The sequence below is a fragment of the Poromitra crassiceps genome (assembly GCF_964638095.1).
Source record: "Poromitra crassiceps genome assembly, chromosome: 12".
NCBI lineage: Eukaryota > Metazoa > Chordata > Actinopteri > Beryciformes > Melamphaidae > Poromitra > Poromitra crassiceps.
The window spans coordinates 39,806,285-39,819,642 of NC_139632.1; the positions used below are offsets into that span (position 1 = coordinate 39,806,285).

The 13,358-nt window shown below is 41.2% G+C and overlaps 1 protein-coding gene across 1 annotated transcript in view; it reads right to left on the reverse strand.

Annotated features, from left to right (window-relative positions):
* Positions 1–11,241, reverse strand: part of mcf2l2 (MCF.2 cell line derived transforming sequence-like 2) — a gene marked incomplete at both ends in the record, with an annotated part of 194,736 nt that extends 183,495 nt beyond the window's left edge. Inside the window, one exon of the mRNA XM_083647099.1 lies at positions 11,163–11,241. Coding sequence (XP_083503225.1) covers positions 11,163–11,241 — 79 coding nt within the window. The remainder of the gene's footprint in view (positions 1–11,162) is intronic.
* Between the last annotated feature and the right edge of the window lie 2,117 nt (positions 11,242–13,358).

Genomic DNA, 13,358 nt, shown 5'->3' on the forward strand with positions numbered 1-13,358 from the left:
CCTTCCTATCTAGGATGCACCCCTAGTCATCTTGTTCTGGAACCGGCCCTGCGGCTTGGCCTGGCCTTCAAAAAAATTTTTTTTTTTTTTTTTTGATGGGGCCCCCCTAAGAGCTTTGCCCCCTCTGGGCTGATAGGGTCGCTCCGCCCCTGCCACTGAGACATCATACGTAGAGATGTTCCGATACAATTTACCGATTCCGATATTGGCCAATAAAGAGTACCGATCAATACCAGTGCATTTACGCCTGGCTCAGATTAAACCCTTTTGATTTACAAGAGAAACGACTTTTCTTTTCATGGCTAATTAATGACGTGGTATCGGATCGGTGCATAGACATTTTAGGCAGTATCCGAAGCATTTCCGATACTTGCATCAAGCCCCTACGAATATACGCCTATTTCACAATCCCACCCACATCAGCCATTTTGTGTCTAAAATGCAGGAAGTAACACAATATAAAAATCAGAAGGGGTGCACGGATATAAATTGTATGCTTTCCTGCAGCAGAGGAACAGCAAACTGGATCTTCTTTGTTTTACTTCCTGCCTTTTAGACACAAAATGGCTGATTTGGGTGGGATGTGAAATAGGCTAATTGAATATCAAAGTGATACCATAGGCGATTAAAAAAAATTACCATAAAGCCCCGCCCATTTTCTTACATCCTGCTTCCATCCTTATGGAATTTCACAAGCAAACTCCTTGGTTGCTCAACACTAACACAGAGAGGTAATATATAAAACAGCTCTCCAGAGCCTGTGCCATGCTGACACCCGTCTTCTCCTCTCCTTCCACTCAGGCCTGCTGATGATCTGCAGGCAGCAAACATGAGACAAGCCGTGCTGCAAAGGTCTACTGCTACTCTCATCTACAGTCATGTTACCTTTACACTCTCAACTACAGTCATGTTACCTTTACACTCTCAACTACAGTCATGTTACCTTTACACTCTCATCTACAGTCATGTTACCTTTACACTCTCATCTACAGTCATGTTACCTTTACACTCTCATCTACAGTCATGTTACCTTTACACTCTCATCTACAGTCATGTTACCTTTACACTCTCATCTACAGTCATGTTACCTTTACACTCTCATCTACAGTCATGTTACCTTTACACTCTCATCTACAGTCATGTTACCTTTACACTCTCAACTACAGTCATGTTACCTTTACACTCTCAACTACAGTCATGTTACCTTTACACTCTCAACTACAGTCATGTTACCTTTACACTCTCATCTACAGTCATGTTACCTTTACACTCTCATCTACAGTCATGTTACCTTTACACTCTCAACTACAGTCATGTTACCTTTACACTCTCATCTACAGTCATGTTACCTTTACACTCTCAACTACAGTCATGTTACCTTTACACTCTCAACTACAGTCATGTTACCTTTACACTCTCAACTACAGTCATGTTACCTTTACACTCTCAACTACAGTCATGTTACCTTTACACTCTCAACTACAGTCATGTTACCTTTACACTCTCATCTACAGTCATGTTACCTTTACACTCTCAACTACAGTCATGTTACCTTTACACTCTCAACTACAGTCATGTTACCTTTACACTCTCATCTACAGTCATGTTACCTTTACACTCTCATCTACAGTCATGTTACCTTTACACTCTCATCTACAGTCATGTTACCTTTACACTCTCATCTACAGTCATGTTACCTTTACACTCTCATCTACAGTCATGTTACCTTTACACTCTCATCTACAGTCATGTTACCTTTACACTCTCAACTACAGTCATGTTACCTTTACACTCTCACCTACAGTCATGTTACCTTTACACTCTCATCTACACTCATGTTACCTTTACACTCTCAACTACAGTCATGTTACCTTTACACTCATCTACACTCATGTTACCTTTACACTCTCAACTACAGTCATGTTACCTTTACACTCTCATCTACAGTCATGTTACCTTTACACTCTCAACTACAGTCATGTTACCTTTACACTCTCAACTACAGTCATGTTACCTTTACACTCTCAACTACAGTCATGTTACCTTTACACTCTCACCTACAGTCATGTTACCTTTACACTCTCAACTACAGTCATGTTACCTTTACACTCTCATCTACAGTCATGTTACCTTTACACTCTCAACTACAGTCATGTTACCTTTACACTCTCAACTACAGTCATGTTACCTTTACACTCTCAACTACAGTCATGTTACCTTTACACTCTCAACTACACTCATGTTACCTTTACACTCTCAACTACAGTCATGTTACCTTTACACTCTCATCTACAGTCATGTTACCTTTACACTCTCAACTACACTCATGTTACCTTTACACTCTCATCTACAGTCATGTTACCTTTACACTCTCATCTACACTCATGTTACCTTTACACTCTCATCTACAGTCATGTTACCTTTACACTCTCAACTACAGTCATGTTACCTTTACACTCTCATCTACAGTCATGTTACCTTTACACTCTCAACTACAGTCATGTTACCTTTACACTCTCATCTACAGTCATGTTACCTTTACACTCTCATCTACAGTCATGTTACCTTTACACTCTCATCTACAGTCATGTTACCTTTACACTCTCAACTACAGTCATGTTACCTTTACACTCTCAACTACAGTCATGTTACCTTTACACTCTCAACTACAGTCATGTTACCTTTACACTCTCAACTACAGTCATGTTACCTTTACACTCTCAACTACAGTCATGTTACCTTTACACTCTCATCTACAGTCATGTTACCTTTACACTCTCAACTACAGTCATGTTACCTTTACACTCTCAACTACAGTCATGTTACCTTTACACTCTCATCTACAGTCATGTTACCTTTACACTCTCATCTACAGTCATGTTACCTTTACACTCTCAACTACAGTCATGTTACCTTTACACTCTCAACTACAGTCATGTTACCTTTACACTCTCAACTACAGTCATGTTACCTTTACACTCTCAACTACAGTCATGTTACCTTTACACTCTCAACTACAGTCATGTTACCTTTACACTCTCATCTACAGTCATGTTACCTTTACACTCTCATCTACAGTCATGTTACCTTTACACTCTCAACTACAGTCATGTTACCTTTACACTCTCATCTACAGTCATGTTACCTTTACACTCTCAACTACAGTCATGTTACCTTTACACTCTCAACTACAGTCATGTTACCTTTACACTCTCAACTACAGTCATGTTACCTTTACACTCTCAACTACAGTCATGTTACCTTTACACTCTCAACTACAGTCATGTTACCTTTACACTCTCATCTACAGTCATGTTACCTTTACACTCTCAACTACAGTCATGTTACCTTTACACTCTCAACTACAGTCATGTTACCTTTACACTCTCATCTACAGTCATGTTACCTTTACACTCTCATCTACAGTCATGTTACCTTTACACTCTCATCTACAGTCATGTTACCTTTACACTCTCATCTACAGTCATGTTACCTTTACACTCTCATCTACAGTCATGTTACCTTTACACTCTCATCTACAGTCATGTTACCTTTACACTCTCAACTACAGTCATGTTACCTTTACACTCTCACCTACAGTCATGTTACCTTTACACTCTCATCTACACTCATGTTACCTTTACACTCTCAACTACAGTCATGTTACCTTTACACTCATCTACACTCATGTTACCTTTACACTCTCAACTACAGTCATGTTACCTTTACACTCTCATCTACAGTCATGTTACCTTTACACTCTCAACTACAGTCATGTTACCTTTACACTCTCAACTACAGTCATGTTACCTTTACACTCTCAACTACAGTCATGTTACCTTTACACTCTCACCTACAGTCATGTTACCTTTACACTCTCAACTACAGTCATGTTACCTTTACACTCTCATCTACAGTCATGTTACCTTTACACTCTCAACTACAGTCATGTTACCTTTACACTCTCAACTACAGTCATGTTACCTTTACACTCTCAACTACAGTCATGTTACCTTTACACTCTCAACTACACTCATGTTACCTTTACACTCTCAACTACAGTCATGTTACCTTTACACTCTCATCTACAGTCATGTTACCTTTACACTCTCAACTACACTCATGTTACCTTTACACTCTCATCTACAGTCATGTTACCTTTACACTCTCATCTACACTCATGTTACCTTTACACTCTCATCTACAGTCATGTTACCTTTACACTCTCAACTACAGTCATGTTACCTTTACACTCTCATCTACAGTCATGTTACCTTTACACTCTCAACTACAGTCATGTTACCTTTACACTCTCATCTACAGTCATGTTACCTTTACACTCTCATCTACAGTCATGTTACCTTTACACTCTCATCTACAGTCATGTTACCTTTACACTCTCAACTACAGTCATGTTACCTTTACACTCTCAACTACAGTCATGTTACCTTTACACTCTCAACTAGTCATGTTACCTTTACACTCTCAACTACAGTCATGTTACCTTTACACTCTCAACTACAGTCATGTTACCTTTACACTCTCATCTACAGTCATGTTACCTTTACACTCTCAACTACAGTCATGTTACCTTTACACTCTCAACTACAGTCATGTTACCTTTACACTCTCATCTACAGTCATGTTACCTTTACACTCTCATCTACACTCATGTTACCTTTACACTCTCAACTACAGTCATGTTACCTTTACACTCTCAACTACAGTCATGTTACCTTTACACTCTCATCTACAGTCATGTTACCTTTACACTCTCATCTACAGTCATGTTACCTTTACACTCTCATCTACAGTCATGTTACCTTTACACTCTCATCTACAGTCATGTTACCTTTACACTCTCATCTACAGTCATGTTACCTTTACACTCTCAACTACAGTCATGTTACCTTTACACTCTCAACTACAGTCATGTTACCTTTACACTCTCAACTACAGTCATGTTACCTTTACACTCTCATCTACAGTCATGTTACCTTTACACTCTCAACTACAGTCATGTTACCTTTACACTCTCATCTACAGTCATGTTACCTTTACACTCTCAACTACAGTCATGTTACCTTTACACTCTCATCTACAGTCATGTTACCTTTACACTCTCATCTACAGTCATGTTACCTTTACACTCTCAACTACACGTAACATGACTGTAGTTGAGAGTGTAAAGGTAACATGACTGTAGTTACTACAGTCATGTTACCTTTACACTCTCAACTACAGTCATGTTACCTTTACACTCTCAACTACAGTCATGTTACCTTTACACTCTCAACTACAGTCATGTTACCTTTACACTCTCATCTACAGTAATGTTACCTTTACACTCTCATCTACAGTCATGTTACCTTTACACTCTCATCTACAGTCATGTTACCTTTACACTCTCATCTACAGTCATGTTACCTTTACACTCTCAACTACAGTCATGTTACCTTTACACTCTCAACTACAGTCATGTTACCTTTACACTCTCAACTACAGTCATGTTACCTTTACACTCTCAACTACAGTCATGTTACCTTTACACTCTCATCTACAGTCATGTTACCTTTACACTCTCATCTACAGTCATGTTACCTTTACACTCTCATCTACAGTCATGTTACCTTTACACTCTCATCTACAGTCATGTTACCTTTACACTCTCAACTACAGTCATGTTACCTTTACACTCTCATCTACAGTCATGTTACCTTTACACTCTCAACTACAGTCATGTTACCTTTAAACTCTCATCTACAGTCATGTTACCTTTACACTCTCATCTACAGTCATGTACCTTTACACTCTCAACTACAGTCATGTACCTTTACACTCTCAACTACAGTCATGTTACCTTTACACTCTCAACTACAGTCATGTTACCTTTAAACTCTCAACTACAGTCATGTTACCTTTACACTCTCATCTACAGTCATGTTACCTTTACACTCTCAACTACAGTCATGTTACCTTTACACTCTCAACTACAGTCATGTTACCTTTACACTCTCAACTACAGTCATGTTACCTTTACACTCTCATCTACAGTCATGTTACCTTTACACTCTCAACTACAGTCATGTTACCTTTACACTCTCATCTACAGTCATGTCAGCAGAGAGGAGAGGTGTGATGTTCCTGGCTGCTGTGTGAGTGACTCATCCGTGTGTTGAAAGGTGAGAAAGTGAAGCTATTTCTGAGGTTATAATGCTAAGAAGAACAGAGCTGCTAACTGTTTGACAGCAGTCTCATACCAACGGGGTGAAAAGATATATAAATGCAAATATATAGATTAGAACAGGGGTGGCTCTCAAACTTTTTCACATTAAGGACCCCGGCCTAAACCAACACAAATTAGACCACAGACCCCTATTTGATAAGATTTTGTCCCAGGGCCCCCCATCTGATGAGATGTTTTGCTTTTAGATGTTTTATTACAGAAAGTGTATTAAACCCATGACCAAAATAGTCATACATTTTGTCATTGTGTTTCTTATGGATGGAATTATAGTGAAAATAAATGATTCCCCTTTTTGCTCGGGACCCCCTAGAACCCCTTCAAGAACCACGTTGAGAACCACTGAATTAGAAAATAGTACATACATTATATGTAAATCGTATGTACCCACTGCTATATTAATTCAAAGCATATCCCATAGCCATTAGAAAAGCCAGTAAAAAAAACAAATAATAAAAAAATAAAATAAAAAAGCCAGTAAAATAGTAGGTTATGTATCCTAACAGCACTACTGACCTGGTTATAAAACAAGCTCTTGCTGGTATCACTCCTACACACACTTCACAGGTTCTCAGCAAAAAAAAAGGCAGATACAAACGACAGGCTTTTGAGATCTGACACATGTTAGACAAATACCGGTACAAAAGGGAACTGCTTTGAGTGCTTTCAGGTGCTTTGACCTGAGACCTCATGGAAGAGTTGGAGCAGAATTTCAAGGCTTCCATCAATCTACTCTCTCCTCTTATTTTATCCCACTGTTAATAATGCAAAAAATACAAAATAAAAAGCGGCTGATGATTGGCTGGATCCATTCTGCACAGAGTGATGCTATAAGTCTCCAGTGATTTAAGAGCCAGAGGAGAAGTGTGACGTCAAATTAGATCAATTAGGCCCCATCGTTTCAGCGCGCCTGGCCTGGTCTACAGGACACTGATGAAGGCTAGTCTAATGACACTGATGAAGGCTAGTCTAATGACACTGATGAAGGGATGACAACACTGCTTTTTTGCGGGGGGGGGGGGGGGGGGGTGATCCAATTAAAATGGCAAGATGGTCAACAGATCTAATGGGTGTGTCAGGCCATCTAGGTTGCTACCTTCAGCTCACGTCTCTGTCTTGTCTGTCTTGTTTGCACTTCGTGAAGCACAGAGAGGATAGAAACTAGCACGACAGCAAAACACAGTAGAGACCTAAACACTGAGCTGAAATGAAACCGGTGCACATCAATTAGACAAATAACATGAATACACATATTTTGATTCTTTCAGGGGGGTGAGGGAACCCGTTGCGGGCAGGGGTCTGCAATAGGCTGGACAAAGCAATTACAAACGTCATAGGAAACGTGAGCTGTCATTAGAATCATATAGAGGGGGAGTGGAAATGTCAACATACTTTATAGTTTGTTCTGTTAATGTACATGGTACAGTAGTCGTATTAAGGCCACTTGAAAAAAATTCAGTATTTGGGTTCTAGGTTTAAAGTCAGAATACAGAGTTTTTCCCCATCACAATTCTCTCTGACTTTAAACTCAGAACTCAAATAAATGTGAACTGAACTGATTTACAACAACTGCTAAATAACAACTACTGCTGAATAACAACCACTGCTAAATAACAACTACTGCTAGAGAAAACAGATCCAAGTGAGCACCCTGCTGGTGTAACATCAGCATTGGCCCCTAAGGTGGGGGGGAGAGAGAGAGAGAGAGAGAGAGAGAGAGAGAGAGAGAGAGAGAGAAACAGAGATAGAGAGAGGGAGGGAGAGAGAGAGAAACAGAGGCATAGAGAGAGGGAGAGAGAGAAACAGAGGCATAGAGAGAGGGAGAGAGAGAGAGAGAAACAGAGGCATAGAGAGAGGGAGAGAGAGAGAGAGAAACAGAGGCATAGAGAGAGAGAGAGAGAGACAAACAGAGGCATAGAGAGAGAGAGAGAGAGAGAGAGAGAGAAACAGAGGCATAGAGAGAGAGAGAGAGAGAGAGAAACAGAGGCATAGAGAGAGAGAGAGAGAGAGAGAGAGAGAGAGAGAGAGAGAAACAGAGGCATAGAGAGAGAGAGAGAGAGAGAGAGAGAAACAGAGGCATAGAGAGAGGGAGAGAGAGAGAGAGAAACAGAGGCATAGAGAGAGAGAGAGAGAGAGAGAGAAACAGGCATAGAGAGAGGGAGAGAGAGAGAGACAAACAGAGGCATAGAGAGAGAGAGAGAGAGAGAGAGGGAGACAGAGAGAGAGAGAAACAGAGGCATAGAGAGAGAGAGAGAGAGAAACAGAGGCATAGAGAGAGAGAGAGAAACAGAGGCATAGAGAGAGGGAGAGAGAGACAAACAGAGGCAGAGAGAGAGAGAGAGAGAGAGAGAGAGAGGCATAGAGAAGATAAGGAAGATGAGATGAAATGCTGCAGCTGCTAGAAGTGATGGATAGAATGACAGCACACAGCTAGAGTGTGAAAATGGGGGGTAGAAAAAATGAACAAAAGTGGGAAAATAGGATGTAAACATCTGTGAGGTTATGGTAATGTCTACTCAAATAGACTGCAGAAGTGGGAAGTATGGGAGAGAAATGGATTACTACTAACATGTATGTATTTATTTATTGATGTTACAGCCTCAAGCATTCATTTATTAAATACATTTATCTGCTACTGTGCACCCTATAAATAGAACAAACTGCTACAATTTGCTTTGAAATGGACAATTACTTCCATCTTCAATCTATCACTCAATCTATCTCCTTCAATGGCAGATCACATTTTGTATGTTTGAAATGGCTTCGTAATGGAGACAGACACAGACACACAGACACAGACACAGACACAGACAGACAGACAGACAGACACACACACACACACACACACACACACACACACACACACACACACAAAGAAATGGCATGCAGGTGAAGTGACACCTCGGTGCAGCCGGCGACGCCGCAAACACAAGCGTCAGCATAACACTAAATCAATTTAGGGCCACGTGATTGGCAGAGGCGACTCCTAGTTTCCACGGCAACGCTCTGCACAAGCCCGTCTCCGCCCCCTCCCCCTCCCTCCCCGTGTGCGATGCAGGAAGTGCAGCGGCAGCAGTGATGATGGAGGACGCTCCTCCGCCACAGTCTCCAGCGTGGCACAGTAACCTACTTCCCCCACCAGCCACCGGGAAACGACCCGGACGCAGAAAACACAGAGGAAGAAAGGGACGCGGAGAGGGAGGGTGAACGGAGAGAATGGGATGAGAGAGGTGGGGAAGGGAAAAGGTGGGAATTGCTGCACAGGAGAGGAGGAGAGAGGAGAAATAGAGGGTATATAGAGAAATAAAGGAGGGGAGGGATGTATGGGGTAGGGCTGGGTATCGCCACTGATTTCCCGATTCGATACGATTCCGATACACAAGGTCCCGATTCGATTCAATTTCCGATTTGATATGATTTCGATAGCAATATTTCAGTTACAATACCAATTTTGACTGGATATGAAAGAGATTCTCAAATAACTAATGCTGGAAATGGTAAAATATTCATGTTTTACAGATGTTTACGAGATCTCGTTGCGTTAAGAACCAAACCACACGAGTCTAATGGGGTTAAAGCTTCAAGCATCCACGGGAAAAGGCATTATATTAAAAGATCGATATTGGGATTCATTCATCTATATCAGTTCCTTAACTTCCTTCAAATCAATATCAATTCGATATCGATATATGTCGTTTTTTTTTAACCCAGCCCGAATATGGAGAGGGAAGAAAAGAGGGGGAGAGAGGAAGGATGGTGGAGGAGGTGCAGAGGACGATGGGGACGGGCAAAGGAGTAGAGGGTCAGGACAAGGACTGGCATGAAAGAGAGGACTGAGAGAGGAGAGGATAAAGGAAAAGGGAAGAGGAGAAGTACTGAATCAAGAAAGAGAGAGATAGAGCTGAGGGGATAGAGGTAGAGGATGGAATATAGTGCAGGGGTTCTCAACGTGTGGTCCCGGGACCACCAGGGGGTCCTTGAGGGGGTTCCAGGGGGTCCCCACCCAGCAGATCATTCAACTTCACCATGATTTCATTTACGAGAAGTTAACACACTTAGAGAATGTAGGCGAATGAATGTTTGGATCATGGTTTCACTGTTATCTCTCTACCTATAGAGATATTCATGGAATTCAGGACAAAATCATATCTCACAAACAATTCTTCTTAGATTTGACACAAAGACTCATCAAATGGTGGTCCGACCATGGCTCTAATGTGGACCACACCAGGGGTCCTTGATATGAAAAAGGTTGAGAATCGCTGATAGATGATAGAAGATTGACTTTCTCTTTTTCTTCTTCTGGTGCCCAGCATGGCTGATAGATAACGCTAATATTGCATTCTATGAAATATGAATCATGTAGATCAGAGCAGAAAATCGGTATTCTCCCTCATTCACCAGCATCATGGCTTTGCACACTGATAAGAAATGAAGCGAAAAAATACCATAAATGCACAAACCCAATGTCAATCACAACCGGACCATGCAGCAGACCGGAGCATCCTATGATGAATTGAACACCATGAGGTGACTCTAATGACCTTGTCCAGCCTCTTTATCAGTGGCAATTCTGGTCCAAAGTGAGACAAATGGCAGTGAAACAGATACGGTACCTATCAAACACGGCAGTTCTCCCCCTGACAGTAAAACCACCCCAGGCTGATACACTTTCTACCCGTTTCTCTCTGTCTCTCCTCATGTGCAGCGCGGCTCCCTGTATCCCTCTCCAGGCAGTGGTGCTGAGGAGAGGATGGAGAGACTCCCCCCGAAACACACACACACGCCCCTCTCCCTCCACCTCTCTCTTCATCTGCCTCTTTTGACCTCTTATTCCTCTCCCGGGTCCATTTGGGAAGACGAGCCGATTGTAACTTCAACAGAAATATTGAAAGAGAAGAGGGTGACGATGACTTACCGACATGAGTGATGACACACTCCACCCGCTGCAGCAGCTCCTGAACCGACATCTCGTCTTCTCTCAGCCAACACAGCATGTCAGGGCGCGGGTAGGATCCGCCGCTCGCTCGCTCTCTCTCTCTCTCTCTCTCTCTCTCCCCCTTGCTCGATCGCTCTCTCTCTCTCCTGTGCCACGCCTCCTCCGCCTCTCGGCACCCAGTCTCCCGCTTCTTCGCACACCTTAGTCCACTTTCCTCTTGTCCCCTGCTTTCTTCACTTCAACTTCGTGTCTCTGATCAGCTCGCCTACTGTGTGTCTGATCAGCTCGCCTACTGTGTGTCTTTCTCTCTTTCCTCCTGGTCCAAATCAAAACATACACAACGCCTGAGGCCGGCGGTGATGCTGCTGCCACTCCCAGTCGGCCAGTCAGCAAAACAGTCGGTCCATGAACAAAATACAACACAATACAATACAATACAATACAACCAGCCAATGATATACTGGAACAGCCAGCCAGTCAGTAATCAAATATCCAGTCAGCCAGTCAGTGAATAGATTAGTGAGTCACTCAGCCAGTAAGTCAATGAATAAAATAGCCAGTCAGTCAGTCAGCCAGCGAACAAAATGAGAAAATAACCAATCAGTCCCTCAGTGAATAAATTTGTAAATTAGTCACCCAGTCAATAAGTAAAATTAATAAATGAATAAATAAATGAATAAATAAATGAATAAATAAATAAATAAATAAATAAATAAATAAATAAATAAATAAATAAATAAATAAATAAATAAATAAATAAATAAATAAATAAATAAATAGGCAGTCAGTCAGTGATCAAACGAATAAATTAGTCAGCAAGTCAAGCAGTCAGCCAGTGAACTAAATAGTAAATTTGTCGATCAATTAGTTGGCCAGTTAGTCAGTGAACAATACAGCCAGCCAGCCAGTCAGTCATTCAGTCAGCCAGCAGTGAACACAATTGTAAAGTAATTGATGAACAAAATAGCCAGTGACTAAAACAGCCAGTCAGTCAATTAGTGAACAAAACAACAGCCAGTCAGCCAGGCAGGTATTCAGTCCTCTTCGTGATGCTGTGAGAAATAAGCAGTCAAATCCAGGCAGCAAGAACCTTAACTCCATACACAATAATAAAGCCATTCTCCCAGCCAGGAAAAAATACACTCCAAACACAATATATCTGAGATCAGCCAAACCCAGAGAAAAATAAGAATGCCTCCTCTGCAAGTAGTAAAAATGTAAAATAAAAAATAATAATATTGTTGCTGTTTGTGTGAGAGTCCAAACCGCCCAGAGAGAGAGAGAGAGAGAGAGAGTCCCCAGGTTGACAGCCGACACAGATTTGACTGCCGATGCTCTGTTTGCTTTGATAAAGAAGCTGAGTCACAAGCCAGGAAACGAATCAGAGGGCTGCTCTACCTGCCTGGAGGACAGAGAGGGGGGAGGGGAGAGAGAGAGAGAGAAAGAGAAAGAGAGAGGGAGAGGAGGGGGGGTTAATAGGTCCTGATAGAAAACCTGGTGCCTGGAGCCAAGCTGTCCATGGATGGGATTGGAACTAGTGGAACATTATTTGATCTATTCTATACAGTACAATCCAAAAATATTTACTTATTTGACTGTGATGTTCTCTGATTTTTCTGCCAGTAATTATATTATAGGTAGTAGGACAACTGACACATAAAACTGTGAGTGACAAAGGACTTAAAAATGTATAGGAGGCACTGAGATAAAATTTGGTAAGAATGTGTCTGCTCAAATGCCATGGCGGTGTAAGAAATCAACATTAATACCCACACAATACAATAGACTATCTAGATTTTTTTCAGTTGCAAGTAGGGCTGGGCGATATGGTTGAAATCAATATCACGATAATCACAAGGATTTTTCTCAATTCACAATATGGTTCATGTATGCAAAATCATGTTAAATAATCAAATTAATGTTAATCTCATTGAACCAAAGGTGATGTGAAACAAAACAGAAATATTAAAATAATATTCCTACACCATACCCCATTTTATGAGCGTTTTTAAGTTAAATGTACTTGTCATCATCAATTTATACAGCAGCAATATGTCACAATATTAAAATATCTTCATTTCATCACGATATGATTCCCGAATTGCACTGAAAGACGATAAACGATAATATTGAATTATCGGCTAGCCCTAGTTGCAAGGCAATATTCTTGAAGAG